A 22,753-nucleotide genomic window follows, 5' to 3' on the forward strand; every position below is an offset into this window, starting at 1 on the left:
GTAATTAATTAACTTAGACTAACTATATAGTAAAGCGGGATGCAAAAAATAATCTGGATATCTCCAAGCGACAGCAAACAACATTACTTTGGTTCTGTCCAGCTACGTGACATCTGCATATTTTTAAATCTTGGTGCGTGATACTTGGGACACCCTGTATATATTAAGGGCGGACCCCGGCCGAAACGCCGAAGTGTGTGTTTTTCCTTTTTTTACATGCGCCTGCACTGTATCCGAAGGACTACTTCCTTCATATCTAATCCCTTTCATGTCGTAAATTAGACAAATTGAGGCCTTCTAATGCACACGGAGTACAACGAAAAAGGCGTCAGAATGAAGCTTGTCACAAAAAGAAAAACGAACCAAGTTAGCGTAGAGCAATGAACGGTGCAAAAGAGAAAAAAAGAGGGCGAAGTAAAACCCACATGCGCTCGTTCCAACTGCTCGCGCTTAAAACTGGAACAGTTTAGTGCGGATTCGCTCAACGAACAACGTTGGCCTTTATGGTTTGACCATATTTACGCTGAAGAAAATAGGGTAGATAGAAAATTCAGGGAAAACACAGCGCAACATTAGAAAGATAGGCCAGTACTTAGCACTGCTATCTCTCCAAGTATTCGATATCATACTTATAATGTGATGATTGTGACGTCACGACCGCAGCACGCGGGTCTGTCACAGGTGACCTTGCACACTGTCATTTACTAAAGTGACGTTTCTATACCTCGTACCTCACACGAACTTACGCTTTCGTGCACACTGAGACGCTCTCGCGTACGCGCAACGCACCTCGATTTTTTTTGTCGGATACCTCCGGATGCATGACCGATGGTGGGTTTGAGCCTAGCTCTCTTACAGCACAGCAGCGCAATGCTCTAACCGTTAGGCCACGATTCCACGCATGCTTTTTTCGCGCCAGTTTCTCACATTCTTTTCTCGCAACAGTAGTGCTTTGAGACGCGGTGTTAAACTCCACTCCCTGCGGGATCGGCCCATAATTTTCATCAGACGAAAACCTACAACATAGGTGAGGTCCGCCTATAATGCTTCCGCATTAAAAATTGTCACACCTAGTTCAAATACTACGTGGGATGTAAGAAGAGAAGCGTCTTTTCACTGAATTTTATTTAAATGGGTCAAGCGGTTGTCTTATAAAATCATTTTTGCGTTTTACAGGTATCTGAATAGGAAAATCGAAGATGGCCCCTATCGAAAGTTTCCTCTTAAGATGTGTTGGCGCATGACGGCCCTTGTCAGTGACTGGCCATGATCTCGTAGACATTCCGAGCACGCTGGTTTCAATGCCTGTGCATTATGCCCTTCAAATGAAGAAATGCCTCGTGCCTGCAATTGACACGGTAAACGCTGAAATTACTGCCGGCTGCACGTGCATCGCGCACGATTTGTGCAAGAGACGGTGCAATAAATAGTACCGCCAATGTTTAGACGCACACAATCTCAACGAGTGCTTCAACGAATGCGTTAGAGGTGGCGTGCAGATCTGTTTCAGCAGGGGCACGCCATTTGGAGTACAATATATAATTCTAGGTGAAAATGTTCGCTAGATGGCATTGGCCGCATAGCTTGGTTGGGTGCTCCGCACTATACATCGATGTAGGCGGGGTCCGGTGAAATTGTTATATGGAATATGTGTTGCCGCAACAGTTGGTACGTGAACAACTCTGGTTTGAGTAATATTCGGGCTACCCGTCGTGCGCAGGAGCGCATCACTGAGTTGTATTTTCAAAAAAGTGCAAAGAAATCGCTCTTTTTTTTTTCTTCCTTCTCCACCACTTGTTCAAGTTTTAAAATAAATTATGTGGTTTTACGTGCCGAAACCCTGATCTGACTATATGACACGCGCCATAGTGGGGACTCCGGATTAATTATGACCTACTGAGGTCCTCAAACATGCATCAAATGCACGCACGGTACATGTGCGTTTTTCCATTGTGTCCCTATCGGAATGTGGCTGCCGCGGTCGCGGAATCGAACCCGCGACCTCATTCAATCCCGGCCGTGGCAGCCGCATATATTTCTGATATTATTACTTGCCCATTCAAATTTAAAAGGTAGTGTGCTCGCATGCGAGCAATCACATCTAATGAATCTGGCATCTTGCAGACAGTCCTCTAATTACCTTGTGTAGTGTTAACAAAAATCTACGACTGGTGCAACTCGATACGTTTTCGTTCTTGTTACTGGAGCTCCTTCATTCAAATTCAAATTTCCTGCATTTTGTCGTTTTTTTGTTTAATTTTGTTTTAGCCTTTATCTCAATGTTTGACGCAGATTTCAGAGAAAAGATTGTGAATAAATGACACGCCGCTGCAGTCTGTGGCAACCCACGAGAAATGGTTTCTCAAGCGTCTGTCGTTGCGAAAGAAGTGCATTGACTGCAGAAGGACCGGGGTGAATAAGAAGCCGATGGCGCTTTGCCGGCACATTTGTAGAATTCCTAATTTTGCTCGTCTTGAACAACCCTACCCAGACTTGAAAGAAACTGATTTCGCTTGTTAGCTTCAAGCAACGGTTCAAGACCGCAATACTCACGCAAGGTAATTATATTTAAACTCCCGCGCCTTCATTAGAGCTACTGTTCCTCATGCAATGCCCACTGTGTCTACTGACGCTTCAATATGCTAAAATTAACACCAGCATAGGACACCTAGATATGACGTCAATACAGCTTTCTCGGCCCCCCGCAAGTTGTCTATCATGTGCCCTATGATAAATAGGAAGCTTGAACAGGGTGGCAAAAAAAGAAAAAATGATTGCGGCGTTAGACATGTGTCCCCATTTGTGCCTTGTAACACTGGTATAGTTTATCAGATGCCACTCAAGTGCGGGAAAACTTGCATTGGACAGAGCGGCAGGTGCATTAATATTAGAATAAAAGAACACACACATTCACTAAATAGCCCTAATGCTTCACATCTAGCGTCACATTGTTTTCAATTGTGGTCGTAAACCTTGCTTGGAAGACACGAAAATTCTTTCCAGACACAAATGCCAAACCACACACGAAATAATCGAGGCATTCCGCATCAAAATATTAGGAGACACTTGCGTTAGCCATGCATCTTTGTGTCTGTTAGAATGCCAATTTCAGTATCTTCACAACACGTGCGTTAATCTCAAGTAGTGTCTTTTTGTTGTTTCCTTCTTGACTTCCCTACCTACTGATATGATTAATTGATGTTTTTATACCTTGTCATGTTCTAATGCTGTGGTTTTTGCAATCACCTATATATATATATATATGTTCTTCGTTTTAATAAAAATTTAGTTGAGAGTTAGCGCTCGTCCTGTCTGCTTCTAGTCTCTGTCCGTGTCACTTCGCTCTACAATCGAAGTTCATGTCACCTTTCATTTACATAATTCACTGCATTCGTAAAAACTGAATTCACTCAAATGTGCTAGTGCAGAAACGAGCCCAGTATATTAACGTTGTGGAGGCTCAACCTGGAAGTTTGACCGCACAGTTATGTAATCTCTCCGTGCGGCATTTATTCTAGCTTCAGACAAAGTGATGCTGGGAGCTAATTTGTGTTGTTTCCGTAATGTATAGCTAATGGTTCCTGCCCACTTTTCGCGTCATCTTTTCGAATAGGACGCTGTCATTCTAGTTACAACCTTCCAAATATTATGTGTGTAAAAAAATGCCTGCTGCCTTAGCAGCGAAGAATGCAAGGTTTTATAAATTATATGAAATGAGCAAGACAGTTTTTAATGTTTTATGTATGTACTTTACACAGAACAGGCTGGTGAACACTCCAGCGCTATCATACATTTTCATAAGAAACGTTCCTGAGCCCGAACTTCAGCATAATGTCGCTTTCAGACCGAAGAAACAGGGACCTTACGACCGGCTTCATAGGAACGGCCGTTTCCTCGCACAGAAGCACTTTACACTTCCTTAGCGTTGTGCAGATAGCCGCTTTGATCTCTAGAATAGAAAACCGCTTTCCCAGGCACTCCCTGGGACCAAGACCAAACGGCATAAACGCCGCCGGGTGGTGGGCGCGGGCTCCACCGCGGAATCTCTCCGAGTCGAATTGGAATGGATTGGGCCAAACTTCTGGATCGTGGTGTACCTGCCACGTTGGAGCCATTACGTTGACACCAGCAGGAAAACGCTGTCCGAGAACTACGGTGTCCTTGTTGCACTGTCTAGATGTGATTAAAGCAATAGGAGGATACATGCGGAGGCACTCGCATACGAACATGTCTAGACGCTTCAGCTGGTGGATGACTTCGTACGTAAGTTCGCCACTATGTTCAAGACCTTGCATCATTTCCGAGTAGATAACTTCCTGTTCGTCGGGGTGCATGGCCAGTTCGTACATTGCGATAGACATAGCTGTTGCGGTAGTTTCGTATCCCGCGACCAAGAAGACGAAGCAGTTCCCCAGAAGCTCGTCGTCAGTGATCAGTGGGATATGTGGTTTCCTGCCTTCAAATCCGTTTTGTTCCGTGCCCTCCTGGGCATCAAGCAGTAGCTGCAACATGTCCAGCGTCGAGGGTTGGTGTCCACGCCGGCGAAGTTTTATTATCTGACGCAAACGTTCCAGCAGGTCACAATAGATCCTGGAGATCTCGGTGAATGGAAACACCCATCGCAAAAGGCCCCGGAAAGCGGGAACTTTAAGCGCTCCTTCGACCAAGGTGCCCTCGGTGTCCTCGGCGACGCTCCTGACTACTTTCAGTAGCGGGTCATTTGGGTCTCCCTGGCAATCGACCTGCGGTAGCGAAATAATTGAGTTAGGGTCCGTGCCGACTTACCTACTTGCAAGTTAGCAGGAAACGATGATTATTAGTACATCCTCCAAACTATCATGCGGGATAAGTGTGGCTTTAACCGGGGCAGTGACAAACAGTGACCAGCCTTCCTGAAAGGAGGCGTCCGGTCTGAGCAATTGTCGTCATGTATTGCAAGGCTAGATCCGCCTGCAGCCTACAACGTCCTCATCCTCCATCGCTGTTGACTGAATTTCGGATTAATTTTACTTCATCTGATTCATAAGTGCACCTTCTCACAGACCGGCCGGTGGTTTCTCAGACTTGCCCGCGCACAAAATCTTCCCGTGTACGTATGTGTCGCGCTATACCAAACGCGACGGAATCCAAACTAGCGGGATCTCAAACCTGCTTTCCATATAAGAGAACGCGGGAAACATCCAACGCTAACGTGGTTACATCGAATAACATGGCAAACACTCAATATTGGGGGCAATCTCCACTGGAAAAGCTGGCGCCACCGTCGGCGTGACGTGGCATCAGGGATCACGTGGCCACAGCGGACGCTTCGGCTGCTTCGGAAATGCCGAAGCGAGCTGAAGACGAAAGTTTTAAGTCACACCTGCGCTGTAATTTTTATTAAGTGATGAGGCTTTCCCGCCTTGTGTGTCTGCTTGACAACCTTTGAAAGCACTATAATAAGTAGTGGCTGCCTTTGGAGGCACGCAGCATGGTAGGCTACTGCTGGGCGCCACAGTACCGGACCTACGCATTGGAGCCCGGAGGCAGCCTTATTCCTGCGTGGCCGCAGGACAAGCTGTGCGAAGCTTGGCTCGCGAAACTTGGAACCGGCAAACAGCCATCGGCTACAACTAGGGTATGCAGCAAGCACAGATGCGAGGAAGAGAGAGAGAGAGAAAGCAAGGACGGGAAAGGCAGGGAGGTCAACCAGAAGAGTATCCGGTTTGCTACCCTACACTGGGGGATGCGAGGAAGATTTCTGCTACGGTACCGGGACTGCGTTGTTCGGAGAGTAGCAAAAAACACGCACTGAGACGCTCGCCCGCGCCCGCTGCCCGGCTAATGTAATGACGGTTTGGTTTATGAACTTGTTGATGCTTGATGATGGCAAGTTCACTGAAATGGAAAGGGAGCTGTAAGAAGCACATAAAAAAAGGCATGGGATATGGTCATGTTTGTGTTATGAATTAATGTACTGCACTCCGAAAAAGAAGCAGTGGGAAATCGCACGCTAAGAAGAACGATAAACATACAGTGCGAGGCAAATAATTTTGAAACGTCCAAGAATTTAGAAAAAAAATTGAATCGTCGCGAAGGCACATAACAGTAGCCGTAGGGGTCGAAGTCTCTATAACGAAATGATTTTTGAACAGCTCTGATAGCGTCCACGCAACAAGGGTTGCTTGTGTACTATGAAATGCTCATATTCTGCGGGCTAAAGCTCAGGGCACGGTGCGAAAACGCGCTCGCAGCGAAAGTGAAACACTGTGCGCGGACATGCGTGCAGACGTGCAATCGGTCGCTGGGAACCCATGCGATCGCTGCATTGAGGCTTCATTATGTTATGCTCCGTTTGGTTAGACAGACAGCCCACTATAAGAATATATTTCACATAGTTTGCTCTCAGCGTTTGCCTACCTTTCATGCAAGAAGCCGGTTCGGGAGACTCCATCGCGGTGACCGTGCACAGTGGCGTTCACTTTACGTATTCGGTAAAGAGATAGCGTCTGTAAACGATTCTGTGCTTTCAGTTTGTCCAAAATTATTATTTCGACAGCAAAAACTTCCCTCGTTTTGAGAGTACTTTCAGAACTGTCCAGGAGGGCTGCCGCGTGGTGTTTTTATTGAGTGCCCTAAGCCAAACCTGTGAGGAGCGCGCCGCGTGATCCCTGAAACTACGCAGATGGCGACTCCGCAAGTCCTCGCCCCCAATATAGTTTTGTGTCTCTGAAACTGCATACCTATCTACAAAAGTGTCCGGTGTTACGACTGGCCTGCGTGGTGAACAATTTTTGCCGCGCCTCCAAAGGAGCGGGGGAAGCCTGGATGTTTTGAAAACGCCGAGCCACCCGCAACCGTTAAATAAAAGATGGAGGACGCTTAAGCTTCGCCTTTAAGTGTGGAATGTGATAGCATTAATAGATCCCTGACTGCTTCTTACGCTTCCCGGCAACTGAAGCATTATATAACCGTAATGTTTACCGGGAAACCCTGGCCGCAAACGCTATACACGAAGGTGGGCTTTCTGGTGGAAACGCTGCCTCTTGATTGGGCCATGATGCGGTGGGGGGAAAGCGCCGTCTGGAGGTATTGCAAGGAACCGGGCGTGCCACTCCGTGGCCCCCGAGATATTCACGCGCCGGCGCGCGAATGGCGGACACCGTGGCCGGTCTGTGTATTGTAGAAACACTGGAAAAAAATTTCTTTGAGTTTTCGCGTAACATAAATATGTTTTCTCGTATAGACAAATTACAATCCCACGCTATCATGTCTGTAGGCTGTGTGTAAGTCCTACTTCATAATTTTTCTGCGTATTTTAGCTTAAGAAATTCAAATAATTCAGTAGCTTCCTTGCGCCACATGGAAGACCTGGGTATGGGTGGTTCGAGAATATTTTTGTCGAGATGGACGTCCGACTCTGGACGCCGACACAGGATTTCTGCGACACGGGGCCCTTAACGCCATCGCATTAAGACGCATAGGAGGCCGCAACGGCGAAAAGACCTTAGCCTTTGTGCGCACTTTCTCGCCCCCTTACCCACGGATCGTAGGACGCCCTGATGTCTGCGTAGGCTCCACAGTACTGTCTCCCTTCAGCGTGCGGGACGGCTAAGCTTCATGTGTATATATACCCTCTTCCTTCTCATCGGCGAGGGAGGAATCGGCGGTGTCTGTGTGAGCGAGTGTGCGCGTCAGTGCCTTTCCCTGTGCTGGGTGAGAGATGGTTAGAAAATCCGCTGAACTGTCTTACGTGTCCCAAGTGGCGGCCGCCAGCGCGGAGAGCGTTCGCTCTTTTCTTCTTTTGAGAGAGGGCATTCCAGATTTTATAACGGACGCCTCCGCCAACGGACTTCAACTTTCAGCAGACTTGAGCACAAGCTAGAGTGTGTGTCACTCTCCGTCAGGAAGCTTGTAAATCTGACCGCTTCGTAATGATGTAATTAAACGATAGTTGGTGATCGTTACGTCGTCGCCGTATCTTTTGCCTGCCCCCCTCAGAAATCGTGAGCCGCCGCTGCAAGGTGCAGTCAGCAGCACATTCCTGAGCACCTGGGCGTACACTTTGTAACGGCTAGTGCCCAGCGGTGCGATCCGACAACCACTGGGCAAGCTCCAGATTGCGAGGTCCACGGCTCCACGATCCTGGGTAAACCATCTTTGACTCCGGTGCTCATGCGATGTGCTAACTTTCCGTGCTAACATCGTTTGACACATCACTGAACTCTTAAAGCGATTATTCACATTTCTTTTCCATACACAATCTGCAATGAAGTAGCAAGTACTACCTTAAGGTGCCAACGTCTCCTTAATAGAGAAAGCCACTTTGACATTACTGTACACGAGAAATCCACGTGATATCCTCTCCAGGCGATCCGTATGCCTACTACACCTTAATTTATTGTTGTTTATTTATCGTGCTTCAACTCGATATGAGGCTCCCAAAGCTGTGCTAGAATTCTTGTCAACCACAGGACTAGGCTCTCGTCTGCAATGCTCATACTCCGCAAATTACTGTGTTATGAGTTGTTTCTTCCTCTCTTTCTCTTCTTTATTTCTTGCTTTATCTCCTTCTTCTGTTTCTCTTTAGTTTTTCTGTCTTCTGCAACCGGGTGGATGTGTTGTCCCTTTCAGGACACAATTGCTAGCCCATTTCTATTTCTCTTTGTGGTGTTTGTATACGCTTACATGATTTTTAATAATATCACACATCCACACCACGAAATACTAGCAATACAGTGATATTATTAATGTTTCAAATTAAGGTATACTTGACGCACATTTAACATGAGTGCCTGATTGGAGCCCAAATTTTATTAGGCTATCAATACCATTTCAACTTTTTCGCGTCTTTGTCTACACCCTGCTGAAGTGCAGTTCCGATTGGAATAATCTGGAGCAGTGGGGAGTGACTTTCGTAATGATTACGTATTCAGTCTACTCTTGCACCTTCTCTCGCTCCTTCATTATCTAAGGGAAAGTCAATTCTATCTTCCCTGTAGTTCTTGTGTATCCCGATAACCGATATTGCAAGAACGCAAGCAAGTTTTCTTTTTTTTTCTTCTTATTATTATTATTACATCTCATCACACGTGCAAATCACACCGGATGTGATTACTCTAACTCATCCTCGTATCCGTTTCCTGCGTTTTTATAGTTTTCACAATCCCGCAGGTCGTTCAATATACTTATTCCGCTTGGCAGTAAATAGACAAACCTACCTCCCATGCAAGGGCGCACTTGGATACGACGTCCAGGGAAAGGCCTTTGAATAACTTTGTCATGTTTACTGGTTGTCCACCATCCACGTGACTGTTGATGACTTCTAGTGTCTTCTCGCAACAGCTCACAATGGTTCGAGTCAAATGCTTCATCTTTGTGGAGCTGAAGCTGGGGTTAACCACGCTCCGCACTTTCTTCCATCGGACTCCTGCGAAATGGCGGATCAGCCCAGTTCACGTTACGTACTAACAAATAATTACTATCAATTCCCTCTTATAAATTGTATAGTGCTATAAGTTTTCCTATGCATGCTCACACTTGGAGCCTCTCCTTTCAAGAGGCCTTCATGTCTGCTGTTCGTGTCTGAGCGCGCGGACTTTCATATGGGTCGCAGACCATACGGACAATCTTCCGGTGAATTAATGATTTATTTGGATAAAGAAATATGCGATGATGCTGCACTCGTGATTTACTTCAAACAACTTTTACCCCGTGCAGGTGAGGCGCCAAGGGTATTCGGCCAGCAAGCTAAATTTCACCTTTACGATGGAAGTATCGAACAACCTTGCAGCGTCGCGTCTGTGCATGCCAGAGGCCCAAGCCCGAATGGGTATCTAGATGGAGCTGTCATATTAGGCAACGATGTGACCAATAGTGTCTGAAATAATATATTGCCGGTGGCTCCGCCATATACACCAAAGCAACAAGTATTGTTAACATAATAGTTATCTTCGAGTCTTCGAATTTCTATAGCTTAAGTGTGGCAGAGCGGTCAAGTGTGCGTTGCTGGCAAAAAATATTTGCCAACATGATGTCTGAACGTTACAGCACTTATTTTTTTATTACACATTGCATTCCAGGCCCTCTCAGGACTGCTCGTTCGTTCTTGTTCCTTCTCGCGTCATCTTCTTATTACTCCTCCTTTACATTGCGTGCACTTGAGGGGTGGTATGGGAAACACTTTTATCTTGGGTAAATAATAATTGTTCAGACAAGCAGGTGCGTCAGTCACCTGCTTAGTAAACACGGCCTGAATATTAAAAGCCAACGCGCATGCATGTGTACTTCGGATGCTGACGCATTGTTTAACGAAGTAATGCACCCTTAACTAAAGCTGAAATGCACGCCCGCTTATCAATGGAATCGGTTAACATCAAGAAGAAAAAAATGAATACTGGCACACACGCTTGCTTGTGTGAATTCGGAGGCGATGTGACAGTCACGCGTTTAAGGCCATGGATGGCGTAACAGAAAGCATATTTCAAGGTTCGGTTCTCCTTATGCCCTGTAATGTTCAACGTTTGCTTCTTATTTTTTTCGCAACGGCTCGTTGGACATAGTCGTATCTATGCATACCTAGACTTTCTTTTTCTGTGCCATTCGTTGGAGCTCTACCGGCATAATAAATTAGGAACAATGCTTTACTCCATTTGCACTCAAATCTTAATTAGGTGCACTCACTCTTAATTCCTGCATAATCACCTCGCCCTATGGCATCGTATCCTTGCTAAGCTATTTCTCTAAAAACGTTCTTATCCTACACATCGGACTTAACTACAGTGTTGAAGGGCGAAATATGCAGTTATACAGCACGTTCCAGCTTCTAGAAAATTTGTAAACCGGATATATATAAAAAAAATGGCCCCACCTATTCTATCTCACGATGACTGCCGCGTTAATGCGATTACCATTGAACCAATGTTGTGACACGCAGTATTGCTAAAGATACCTTTATTTATAATCTGTAGTCGGGGAAGCAGGCTAAGAAATGTAATCGCATTAATACACCCACGGCCAGAGCCACCACAGACCACAGCGTCTACCCACCGTCGGATGCCACAAAGAAAGTTTCAACGCGGTCTCCAAATCACAGTCAGTTTTGTCCCGCTGACAATTTAGAATTGGCGTTCGACATATTTGACGTCGAATGAACTACGGCGCGGTTGCAGAGCCGTATTTTTCAGGCGCAAAACTTTAATTTTTATTGTCAGCTAGAACGGCGCGCCTTCTGTCTTTTATCAGTCGGACAAATAATTTCCTTTTTTTTGTTTCACGAGCGAGAGCGACGTTTCAGCGGATGGATAGCAGGCAGCAGCCCCACGCCAAAGTGGGCGAAACAATCTAGGAATGCTAATCGCATTAAAAAAACTGCTATCGTCGGCGTGAAAAATTCATGCAGATACCACTCTCTGTGGGAGCCGTTCTAAGCCAAACTGTGGCGAGCGGGCAAGACGACACAGCGCATCTCGAGAAAAAAAAAAAAAAAAACGCGCAGCGGGATTCGGTGATGAAAACGCCCCCCGACTAACGCGGATGCCAGAAAGCTCTCGCACGAGAGCACGTGCGACTCAAAGAACTAGTTGGCGTTGGCAAAAGCGGCCGATTGAGGTGCTGGTGCTGGTGCTGGTGCTGGCTGTGATGCTGCTAAACGCGTGTTTAGCCTGGCCGACATTGTCGGCAATTGTTTCTCCACCAAATGTTTCACCATGTCAGTCTTCCCGGAAGGACAGCGGATAGTGCGCAAGAAAGTGTCACGCATTCTTCTCCCATTTCTGCGAGAGACAGGACTGATGGACACATTGTGCGGTTGAGGCAACATTCTCCTCCGTCCACGAAAAAATTCGGCGAGCCCGGACCGGAGTTTTTGAATAAAGTTTATTCTCTCTCTCTCTCTCTCTACGAAAACAGGAGAGAGTGTCAAAGGAAGCCATTCGTTTTAATAACCGAATGATGTTCGTGAAGGCGTATATTTGTTGCAATGAGGTTATTTTGGTAGCATTTGTTTGCACTCGGTAATTCTGTAGAGAACAAAGAAGCCAACCCGCCGTGGTTGCTCAGTGGCTATGGTGTTAGGCTGCTGAACACGAGGTCGCGGGATCAAATCCCGGCCACGGCGGCCGCATTTCGATGGGGGCGAAATGCAAAAACACTCGTGTAGCTAGATTTAGGTGCACGTTAAAAAACCCCAGGTGGTCTAAATTTCCGGAGTCCTCTACTACGGTGTGCCTCATAATCAGAAAGTAGTTTTGGCACGTAAAACCCCAAAATAATAAAAACAAAGAAGCCAGGGGCGTAGCCAGAGAGGGAGGGGAGGGAGCACTCATGGGTCTTCAGCAGCCCCCCAGAATTTATTTTCCTGCTGTCATGCAACGCCGACCAAAACACCCCCCGGCGTCAGAAGTCATTCTGAATTTTGTCTAGAATTTATTTTGCATGCTGGAAAATACATTTCGGTGCGAACATTGCGAACTCGGCCTGGATTTCGTGGCAACACCCATGCACCTGGAGTCACATAACACATGGAGCCCCATCCGAGCACAAAGTTTCAATGGTGTTTTGCCGGCGACCGGGCTCGTCGCGGCATCTCGCGTGGGCCGCGGAATCTACGGAGTGCGTGGATTTCAATTCCTAAACCTTATGGGCATAAAGTTCTCATGAACTTTTGATATGAAAGGTACATTGACATTTACAAAGTCGTGCTTTAGATTTTCAATTCCGGAACTTTGTGGGTTTAATGTTTTTAGTAGCGTTTGACGCCAAAGGAGCATTGACTTTTCTGAAGTCGTACATCAGACCCTACAACGAGACAAGCCAAATCAACACACTATCAGACAAGCTGACAACGCACGGAGCGAGGTCCGATGAGATGAAGCGTTGTTGTGGTTCATTTGTGCCGTCATAACACAGAAAAAGATATCAACGTTATTGCTTTTTTCACCTGCGTAAAAGCATCCATGTCAAGACACTAAAGCCAGCAAAGGTAACTACGTTCTTATTTATTTTTTCTGATTTGACTTTTATTCACGAGGACACATTCAGCCTCTTCAATTTTCTTGTTCTCGCTACCCGCGGGCTGCCAGAGCCAGCCAGAGCGCCTGCGTTTTCCTCGTGTAGCTCGACTACCACGCGGCGCACTTTTGGGCGCGTTCGTTTTTCTCTGGCCGAGTGGATATTGGTCTGGCAGAGTTTTGGACGCTTTCTGGCTAGCAGACGAGAAAAAGAAACAATGGTCGCTCGCCGCAATTACTGTGGGCACTCAACGGATTGCAACGCGTTCGCTTGAGGGCATCACCTTCATTTCGATATTATTGCAACCTCTCCGGAAAGTCTTTTGTCTCGCCGGTGTAGGACACCGAGTAGTATGCGTATGGTTCTTTTTGGACGAAGCGTCTCACGTTTTCTTTCATATTCCTCCGGTAGCCACATTAGGTGCCCAAAGTAGGCATTCGATTCTTACCAACATGCCATGGGCGCGATCGCGCAAACAGCTCGCTTTTCCGTTCTCTCGCTTGCCCTCTCGTGATTCGTTGGCGCCCGCGCGTTTCGTCACGGCGGCCATTGCGCCGGGGCGGGACCACAAAATGCGTTTACGTCACACTCCTGTCAATCATTCTAAAAGCGAGGGGAAACGGCCGCTTTCGTGGAACGGTCGACAAGGGCATTCGCTTCGAAGAATGAATGGCCGTTGCCATAGCAGCGCTAGTAGCAGACGATGCGCCTGTCGTCTGCTCATAATGTCGTCGCTCGCCGAACATGGCTGGCCCTGGCGGGGGTCGAGTTTTTCGAGATTAAAACGCGATCCGCCATCGCCGAACGTTAGCGATGTTAATTATTGAAAACAACTGTGATCACAGTGAAATTAAATGCTGCGCCTGCGCTGTGATAAATATAAATAGTGCTGTTTTAATTTTGATTGATCCGAGTGCATTTGTCGAGAATGCTCGCCGTTTCACGTTGTGCTCAGAGAATCGCGTTCATTGTTCGGCGGTTTGTTTGGTGCTCACGAGTCGCGATGGCCGCTCCTATTATCGCGCTTTTGGAGTCGCTCGGGCAGCCTCGGCAACGCATCTTTCGGGACGCATTTGACGAGCTTACCGAGGAAGAGTTCCGCGACCACTTCAGGCTCTCGAAGCGCACTGTGCGCTGGCTCTGCGAGCAACTGGAAGACGCCATCGGTGGCCAAAAGACCTGCCACTGTTCGGCTGTCTTGGCGGCCGGGCCCTCAGTGTTCAGCAGGGCGGCGAGCTCACTCCAAAGCTGCCGCCTCCGCTCCACCGTGCACTCCGGTGTGAGTGCACACGACGCCCGCACAAGATAGGGATGGCCCTCCATAAACGCCACCAACAGTTCACGTTGGTGTGGCGACACGTGAGGGCCAAGCTTGACATTCTTGTGCGACGACATTTTGGCAACTGACGAACAGCGATTTTGCAATTGAACTGCGCGCTCCCGCCAATTTGTTTTGACGTGTGCGATACCACCTAGCGGACTAAACCAAAATATATGCCGCTTAAATTAGTTTTCTGCTCTCGCATGAGATTTCCGAGGCAGATTATATGTTGCAACAGTAAGAATCTTTTTCTTATATTACGTGTTTAATTATTAAAGCATCGCAAACATTCTGCACTTAATGTATCGTCCCCGATCGAAGCTCAAACTGGTGACGCAAACTTCCGGGGCTGGGCTCGCTCGTTTATTGGCTGTGCTCTCCCTCCCGTTCTCACAAATCTTGCGGACGGCCTACTTTGTGACGTCGCAGCCAGACCGAACGAACGGAAAAGCGAGCTGTTTGCGCGATCGCACCCCATGCTTTCCTTTGCTTTTTTTTTCATTTCGGTGCCCCCACCGAACAAAAGAAAAAAGTCATTGTTGCGGCGCCGCTAATTGTCGCATGGTGAAAGGTCGATTTTGTTACTTCTTTTGCGGAAAATAATGGGCCACGAGACTCGTGATTTGCCGGATACTCTTATTATAGTATTGTGACAGCAATTATAAATACATATTTTGAAATTCCCCTGTGCACTACATCTGCAGGTTTGCAATGACGCCTGACACCAGCGAAAGATACCGAGAGCGAGTGGGGCTTACTAATCCAGGTACAACGAAATTAGGAAGGCCCACTAAGCTTGAACAAAGACACTCCCTCACCAGAACAGGAATTGGCCGCCCTGGTGCAGTATTCGGCCACAACCTCCCTGATGATATTGTCACGTGGTAGTGACGGTGAAGAAAGAACACAGTAGCAGTACTGTGAAAGACAAAACTAGCTTTTATTGGGCGAACCTGTGCCCACAAAACAGGCTACACTTAAAGCACAACGATAGCGGCGAACACAGTCGGCGATCGTCGAAAATCTGATCAGCGGCTCAAGCGCGTCGCCTTTTATAGATCAGTCGTCGAATGTTACAGATTAACTGATGGAACCCGCGTGTCTTCCACAAAGTTCTACACCATTCGTGTCACGCGATGAAATCTGATAACACAAGGTTCGGCGACAACAGACACGCGGATAGAAGCGTCGATAACTTTCCAGAAACGTCGGATACATGCAGGCGCGTCCCTCGCTGTGCGATTACAGTTGTTAAGCGGCGAAACGTGGTTGCCCGATAAAGATAAGTACACGTGTCATTACCCCCCCCCCCCCTTAAAAAGCATCGACCCGATGCTGCAAAGAAACGAAAGTAACAAAGAAAAGCACTCGTAGCAAAGAAAACAACAAACTAAGGAAGTTCATCAGCGTCCGTAAAATGGTTTAAGGCGCACCACGTGGACCACTTCAGATCGTGCGCGGCGCCGCTGTGAGTGCGAAATGCCGTCTGGCACGACCTCATAGTCCAGTGCGCCAATACGTCGGATGACCTTGTAGGGTCCGAAATAGCGTCGCAGCAGCTTCTCACTGAGTCCTCGCCGGAGTATCGGGGTCCATACCCAAACACGGTCGCCGGGCTGGTACTCGACGAAGCGTCGTCGGAGGTTGTAGTATCGGCTGTCGGTCCTCTGTTGGTCCTTGATCCGCAGGCGGGCGAGCTGTCGGGCTTCTTCGGCGCGCTGGAGATAGCTAGCGACGTCAACATTCTCTTCGTCAGTGACGTGGGGCAGCATGGCGTCGAGCGTCGTCGTCGGGTTCCTGCCGTAAACCAGCTTAAACGGCGCGATCTGTGTTGTTTCTTGCACCGCCGTGTTGTAAGCGAAGGTTACATACGGCAGGACCACGTCCCACGTCTTGTGCTCAACGTCGACGTACATCGCTAGCATGTCGGCGAGGGTCTTATTCAGGCGCTCCGTGAGACCATTCGTTTGCGGATGGTAGGCAGTTGTCCTCCTGTGGCTTGTCTGGCTATATTGCAGAATGGCTTGGGTGAGCTCTGCTGTAAAAGCCGTTCCTCTGTCGGTGATGAGGACTTTTGGGGCGCCATGTCGCAGCAGGATGTTCTCGACGAAAAATTTCGCCACCTCGGCTGCGCTGCCTTTCAGTAGAGCTTTTTGTTTCAGCGAAGCGGGTGAGATAGTCCGTCGCCACGACGATCCACTTATTCCCGGATGTTGACGTCGGAAACGGCCCCAACAAATCCATCCCAATCTGCTCGAATGGTCGACGAGGAGGTTCGATCGGTTGTAGTAACCCTGCTGGCCTTGTCGGTGGTGTCTTGCGTCGTTGACAGTCTCGGCATGTCTTGACGTAATGGGCGACGTCGGCGGTCAGACGCGGCCAGTAATACCTTTCCTGTATTCTCGACAGCGTCCGGGAGAATCCGAGGTGCCCAGCAGTTGGATCGTCGTGTAAGGCGTGCAGTACTTCTGGACGCAGCGCCGACGGAACAACAAGAAGGTAGTTGGCGCGGACTGGTGAAAAGTTTTTCTTCACGAGTAGGTTGTTTTGAAGCGTGACGAAGATAGTCCACGCTTAAATGCCCTAGGGACAACGTCGGTGTGCCCTTCCAAATACTCGACAAGGGCTTTTAGCTCCGGGTCCCCTCGTTGTTGATCAGCGAAGTCTTCCGCGCTTATTATTCCAAGGAAGGCGTCGTCATCCTCGTCTTGCGGCGGCGGGTCAATGGGGGCGCGTGATAGGCAATCGGCATCTGAGTGTTTTCGTCCGGACTTGTATGTTACAGTAATGTCGTATTCTTGTAGTCTGAGGCTCCACCGTGCCAGCCGTCCTGAAGGGTCCTTTAAGTTAGCTAGCCAACACAATGCGTGATGGTCGCTGACCACTCTGAATAGCCTGCCATATAGGTAGGGGCGAAATTTCGCTGTAGCCCAAACGATGGCGAGGCATTCCTTTTCCGTTGTGGAATAATTGCCTTCCGCTTTTGACAACGACCGGCTAGCGTAAGCTATCACGTGTTCATGTCCGTCTTTTCTCTGGACTAGGACGGCACCGAGGCCTAGGCTACTGGCGTCAGTGTGAATTTCGGTATCGGCGTGCTCGTCGAAGTGCGCAAGTACGGGCGGCGACTGCATGCGTCGTTTGAGTTATTCAAATGCGTCGGCCTGCGGCGTTTCCCACTTGAACTCAATGTCACATTTAGTTAGCCGTGTCAGCGGCTCAGCGATGCGTGAAAAGTCCTTGACAAATCGCCTGTAGTAGGCACACATGCCAAGAAATCTACGCACTGCCTTCTTGTCGGTGGGCTGCGGGAACTTTGCGATGGCAGCTGTCTTCTGCGGGTCGGGGCGGACTCCAGACTTGCTGATGACGTGGCCTAGGAACAGAAGCTCATCGTAGGCGAAGCGGCACTTTTCTGGCTTCAGAGTGAGCCCTGATGACTTGATGGCCTCAAGTACTGTTGCAAGCCGCCTATGGTGATCGTTGAAATTTTCGGCGAAGACAACGGCGTCATCCAAGTAAACGAGACAGGTCTGCCACTTCAATCCTGCTAAAACCGTGTCCATGACGCGCTGGAACGTTGCAGGCGCCGAGCACAGTCCAAATGGCATAACCTTGAACTCGTAGAGGCCATCTGGGGTGATGAAGGCGGTCTTTTCGCGATCTCTTTCGTCGACTTCTATTTGCCAATAGCCAGACTTGAGGTCCATAGACGAGAAGTATTTAGCGTTGCAGAGCCGATCCAATGCGTCGTCTATCCGTGGGAGGGGGTATACATCCTTCTTCGTGATCTTGTTCAGTCGACGATAATCGACACAGAAACGTAGGGTTCCGTCCTTTTTCTTTACCAGGACAACAGGAGATGCCCACGGGCTTTTCGACGGCTGGATGATGTCGTCGCGCAGCATTTCGTCGACTTGTTCTCTTATAGCTTCACGTTCCCGCGTCGAAACTCGGTAAGGGCTCTGGCGTAGTGGTCGAGCGCATTCTTCGGTTATTATGCGATGCTTTGCGACTGGTGTTTGTCGAATCCTCGATGACGTCGAAAAGCAGCCTTTGTATCGTCGAAGCAGACTTCTGAGCTGTTGCTGCTTAATCACGGGGAGACTTGGACCTATGTCGAAGTCTGGCTCGGGAACTACAGTCGTCGGGGTAGACGCGACAGAATCCGAGAGGACAAAGGCATCGCTGGCTTCCACAATTTCCTCGATGTATGCGATGGTCGTGCCCTTGTTGATGTGCTTGAACTCCTTGCTGAAGTTTGTCAGCAACACTTTCGTGTTTCCTCCGAGCAGTCGAGCTATCCCTCTTGCGACGCAAATTTCACGGTCGAGCAGAAGACGTTGGTCGCCTTCGATGACGCCTTCTATGTCAGCGGGTGTTTCGGTGCCGACCAAAATAACAATGCTGGAGTGAGGCGGGATGCTCACTTGATCTTCGAGCACACTCAAGGCATGGTGACTACGAGGGCTCTCCGGCGGTATCGCTTTATCTTCCGACAGCGTTATTGACTGTGACTTCAGGTCGATGATTGCGCCGTGTTGGTTCAGGAAGTCCATACCGAGAATGACGTCTCGTGAACACTGTTGGAGGATAACGAAAGTGGCAGGGTAAGTACGGTCATGAATGGTTATTCTTGCCGTGCAGATTCCAGTTGGCGTGATGAGGTGTCCTCCTGTGGTGCGAATTTGAGGGCCTTCCCATGCAGTCTTAACCTTCTTCAACTGGGCGGCGATGTGTCCACTCATGACGGAGTAATCAGCCCCTGTGTCCACTAAGGCGGTAACCGCGTGTCCGTCGAGAAGCACGTCGAGGTCGGTGGTTCTTTGTCTGGCGTTGCAGTTGGGTCTTGGCGTCGGATCACGGCTGCGTCGTGTTAAACTGAAGCTTGAACGTCGCGTCGTCAAGTCGTCTTTCGTCGGTGTAGTCTTGGCTTCCTGACTTCGTCGGGACGGCGGCATGTCGTCATTAGGTCGTCGAGATGGTTGCTTCGCCGTCTTCGTCGGCGGCGGAGGATCTTCGTCAGTTCGACGAACAGCAACCGCACCTCCATCGGTTGCTGCTTTTAGTTTTCCGGATATGGGCTGACGGACCGGCCGCGGGCTGGGCCAGTGTATGGTCGGCGCTGCGGCGACAGGTAGCGGCCTGGTGACGGCGAACGGGAAGCTCGTCGATGGCTCCACTGAGTGGCGGCGAGGTAGTCGGCGATATCGCGAGGTCGTTCGCCAATCTGTGGCCGCGGCGCGTTAACGGCGAAACCTCGCAGTCCCATCTCCCGGTATGGGCATCGGCGGTACACATGGCCGGCTTCCCCGCAGTGGTAGCAGAGCGGGCGGTGGTCAGGAGCGCGCCAAACGTCTGTCTTCCTCGGGTAGGTGCGCTGGGCGACGGGTGGTCGTGCTGGCGGCGGTGGCGGCGGCGGACGACGAAACTGCGGCGTGACAGGGCCCTGGCGCGGTCGCGGAGGGGGGCCTTGACGGCGTGCGACGGCAGCGTAGGTCATTGCTTGCGGCTCGGGCTGCGGCGATTCAGGGGCTACTCCAAGTTGTTGTTGGAGTTCCTTACGCACGGCATCGGCAATTGAAGCCACTTGAGGCTGTGATGATGGGAACAGCTTTTGTAGCTCCTCCCACACGACAGCTCGGATAGTCTCGCGTAGGTCGTGGGTGGCCAGTGACTGAAGTCCGGCGTAGTTTGTCGCGTTCGTGCGGCGGTCGAATTGCCGGTTTCGCATCTCGAGTGTCTTCTCGATGCTGGTGGCCTCGCTAAGAAACTCGTCGACGGTCTTTGGTGGGCTTCGTACCATCCCGGCAAAAAGTTCCTCCTTCACACCACGCATGAGTAGGCGAACTTTCTTTTCCTCGGCCATATCCGGGTCAGCGTGGCGGAACAGACGGGTCATTTCTTCCGTAAAGATGGCAAAGTTCTCGTTTGGTAGCTGCACTCGGGCGTCCAGCATAGCTTCGGCCCTCTCCTTGCGCACGACACTTGTAAAGGTGCGCAGGAAGCCGCTACGGAACAGGTCCCACGTAGTCAAGGTCGACTCCCTGTTCTCAAACCACGTTCTGGCGGTGTCTTCTAAGGCGAAGTAGACATGCCGCAGCTTGTCGTCGGAGTCCCAGTTGTTGAATGTCGCGATTCGCTCGTATGTCTCCAGCCAGGATTCCGGGTCTTCAGTCGCTGCTCCATGGAACGTCGGTGGGTCCCGGGGTTGTTGTAGGATAACGGGGGACGCTGGGGCAGCCATTGAGGTTGTCTTGACCGCGATCTTCTTTGTCGCCTCAGGTAGAAGTCCGTGCTCTGGGGGCAGTCCTTGCAGTCTGCGGCTAGCACGCTGGTCTTGCGCGGTGTCGGTTTTGTCCTCGGGCTTCGGGCTTGGATCGCGGCTTTGCGGGGGCGTTCGGTACATGAACGCACTAGCACCTCCACCAGATGTCACGTGGTAGTGACGGTGAAGAAAGAACACAGTAGCAGTACTGTGAAAGACAAAACTTGCTTTTATTGGGCGAACCTGTGCCCACAAAACAGGCTACACTTAAAGCACAACGATAGCGGCGAACACAGTCGGCGATCGTCGAAAATCTGATCAGCGGCTCAAGCGCGTCGCCTTTTATAGATCAGTCGTCGAATGTTACAGATTAACTGATGGAACCCGCGTGTCTTCCACAAAGTTCTACACCATTCGTGTCACGCGATGAAATCTGATAACACAAGGTTCGGCGACAACAGACACGCGGATAGAAGCGTCGATAACTTTCCAGAAACGTCGGATACATGCAGGCGCGTCCCTCGCTGTGTGATTACAGTTGTTAAGCGGCGAAACGTGGTTGCCCGATAAAGATAAGTACACGTGTCAATATCTACAATTAACCAATGGCCCTCAGTCTCCAGGAGCGGCGGAGCACCCGAGCAAGGCGGCGGTCAGACATGTAACACAGCAGAGGGTGCTAAGAATCTCTGGGTCCGGACGCGCCGCCAATGGAAACTGACCCTTGCAAAGTTTAACACCCGAACCCTCTCGAGTGAGGCTAGCTTAGCAGGACTCTCTGAGGAACTATCAGGCATTGTTTGGGATATCGTTGGCCTTAGTGAAATTACAAGAACTGGTGAGGCTTATACATTGCTGAATAATGGACATGTCCTCTGCTATGGAGGTCCCCTAGATAAGAAGCAATACGGGGTAGCATTCTTAATCCATAAGGACATAGCGGGCAATATTCCCGAATTCTACACCATTAAGGAGAGGCTAGCAGTAGTCGTAATCAAACTTAACAAGAGCTATAAATTAAAGGTAGTACAAACCTACGCTTCAACATCCAGTCACGACGATGGGGAAGTAGATCAGTATTATGAAGATGTTGAATTAGCGATGAGAAAAGATCAAACTCGGTATAAAGTAGTAATGGGCGACTTCAATGCAAAAGTGGGGAAAAAGCAGGCTGGTGAACAAGCAATTGGCAAGTATGGCGTCGATTCTAGAAACGCTAGAGGAAAGATGCTGGTAGAATTCGCAGAAAGGAATAAGCTCAGAATAATGAATACCTCTTTCAGGAAACGTAGCAACAGAAAGTGGACCTGGAAAAGCCCCAATGGTGAAACAAGAAATGAAATTGATTTCATACTTTTTGCCGATGCCAGCATAGTGCAGGATGTAGAAGTGATAGGTAGGGTAAAGTGCAGTGATCATAGTTTAGTGAGAGCTAGGATTCACCTCAATTCGAACAGAGAAAGAGTAAAATTGGTCAAGAAAGAACAGGTCAACTTAGAGGCAGTAAGGGTAAAAGCAGACAAATTTAGGCTGGTACTTGGAAACAAATATGGTACTTGGAAACAAATAGAAAGACTGAAAAAGCCGTAAAAAATGGACGTATCCTGAAATCAGTGAGAAGAAAACTTGGCATAGGACAAACCAAGATGTATGCACTCAAAGATGAGCAGTCTAATATCATCAGCAACTTCGAAGGTATAGTAACAGCAGCGCAAGAATTCTATACTGACCTGTACAACACCTAGAGGAGTCAGAATGCCTCCATTCGAAGCACTAATGAAGAGGATACAGAAAATCCTCCTATAACTAGCGATGAGGTCAGAAGGGCCTTGCAAGAGATGAAACGGGAAAGAGCAGCTGGAGAAGATAGAATAACGGTCGATTTCATCAAAAATGGAGGAGACATAACGCTTGGAAAACTGGCGGCTCTCTATACGAAGTGTCTATTGACTGCAAGGGTACCAGAAAACAGGAAGAATGTAAACATTATACTAATCCGCAAAAAGGGAGACAATAAAGAACTGAAAAATTATAGGCCCATTAGCTTACTCCCTGTATTATATCAAATATTTACCAAAATAATATTCAATAGAATAAGGGCAACACTAGACTTTAGTCAATGAAGAGAACAGGATGGCTTCTGGAAGGGATACTCTACAATGGATCACATTCAT

The 22,753-nt window shown here is 48.8% G+C and overlaps 1 protein-coding gene across 9 annotated transcripts in view; it reads right to left on the minus strand.

The window, feature by feature from the left end:
* Positions 1–3,723: 3,723 nt before the first annotated feature.
* LOC135911508 (cytochrome P450 3A5-like) overlaps positions 3,724–22,753 on the minus strand; it is a 197,435-nt gene continuing 178,405 nt past the window's right edge. For all 9 annotated transcript variants that reach the window (XM_065443843.1, XM_065443839.1, XM_065443864.1 and 6 more), the window contains 2 exons: positions 9,201–9,409; positions 3,724–4,742 (listed from right to left, as the gene is read on the minus strand). In XM_065443843.1, the coding sequence (XP_065299915.1) occupies positions 3,786–4,742; positions 9,201–9,409 (1,166 nt within the window). In that variant the 3' untranslated portion in view covers positions 3,724–3,785. The remainder of the gene's footprint in view (positions 4,743–9,200; positions 9,410–22,753) is intronic.

The sequence above is a fragment of the Dermacentor albipictus genome, chromosome 1, assembly GCF_038994185.2.
Source record: "Dermacentor albipictus isolate Rhodes 1998 colony chromosome 1, USDA_Dalb.pri_finalv2, whole genome shotgun sequence".
Classification (NCBI taxonomy): domain Eukaryota; kingdom Metazoa; phylum Arthropoda; class Arachnida; order Ixodida; family Ixodidae; genus Dermacentor; species Dermacentor albipictus.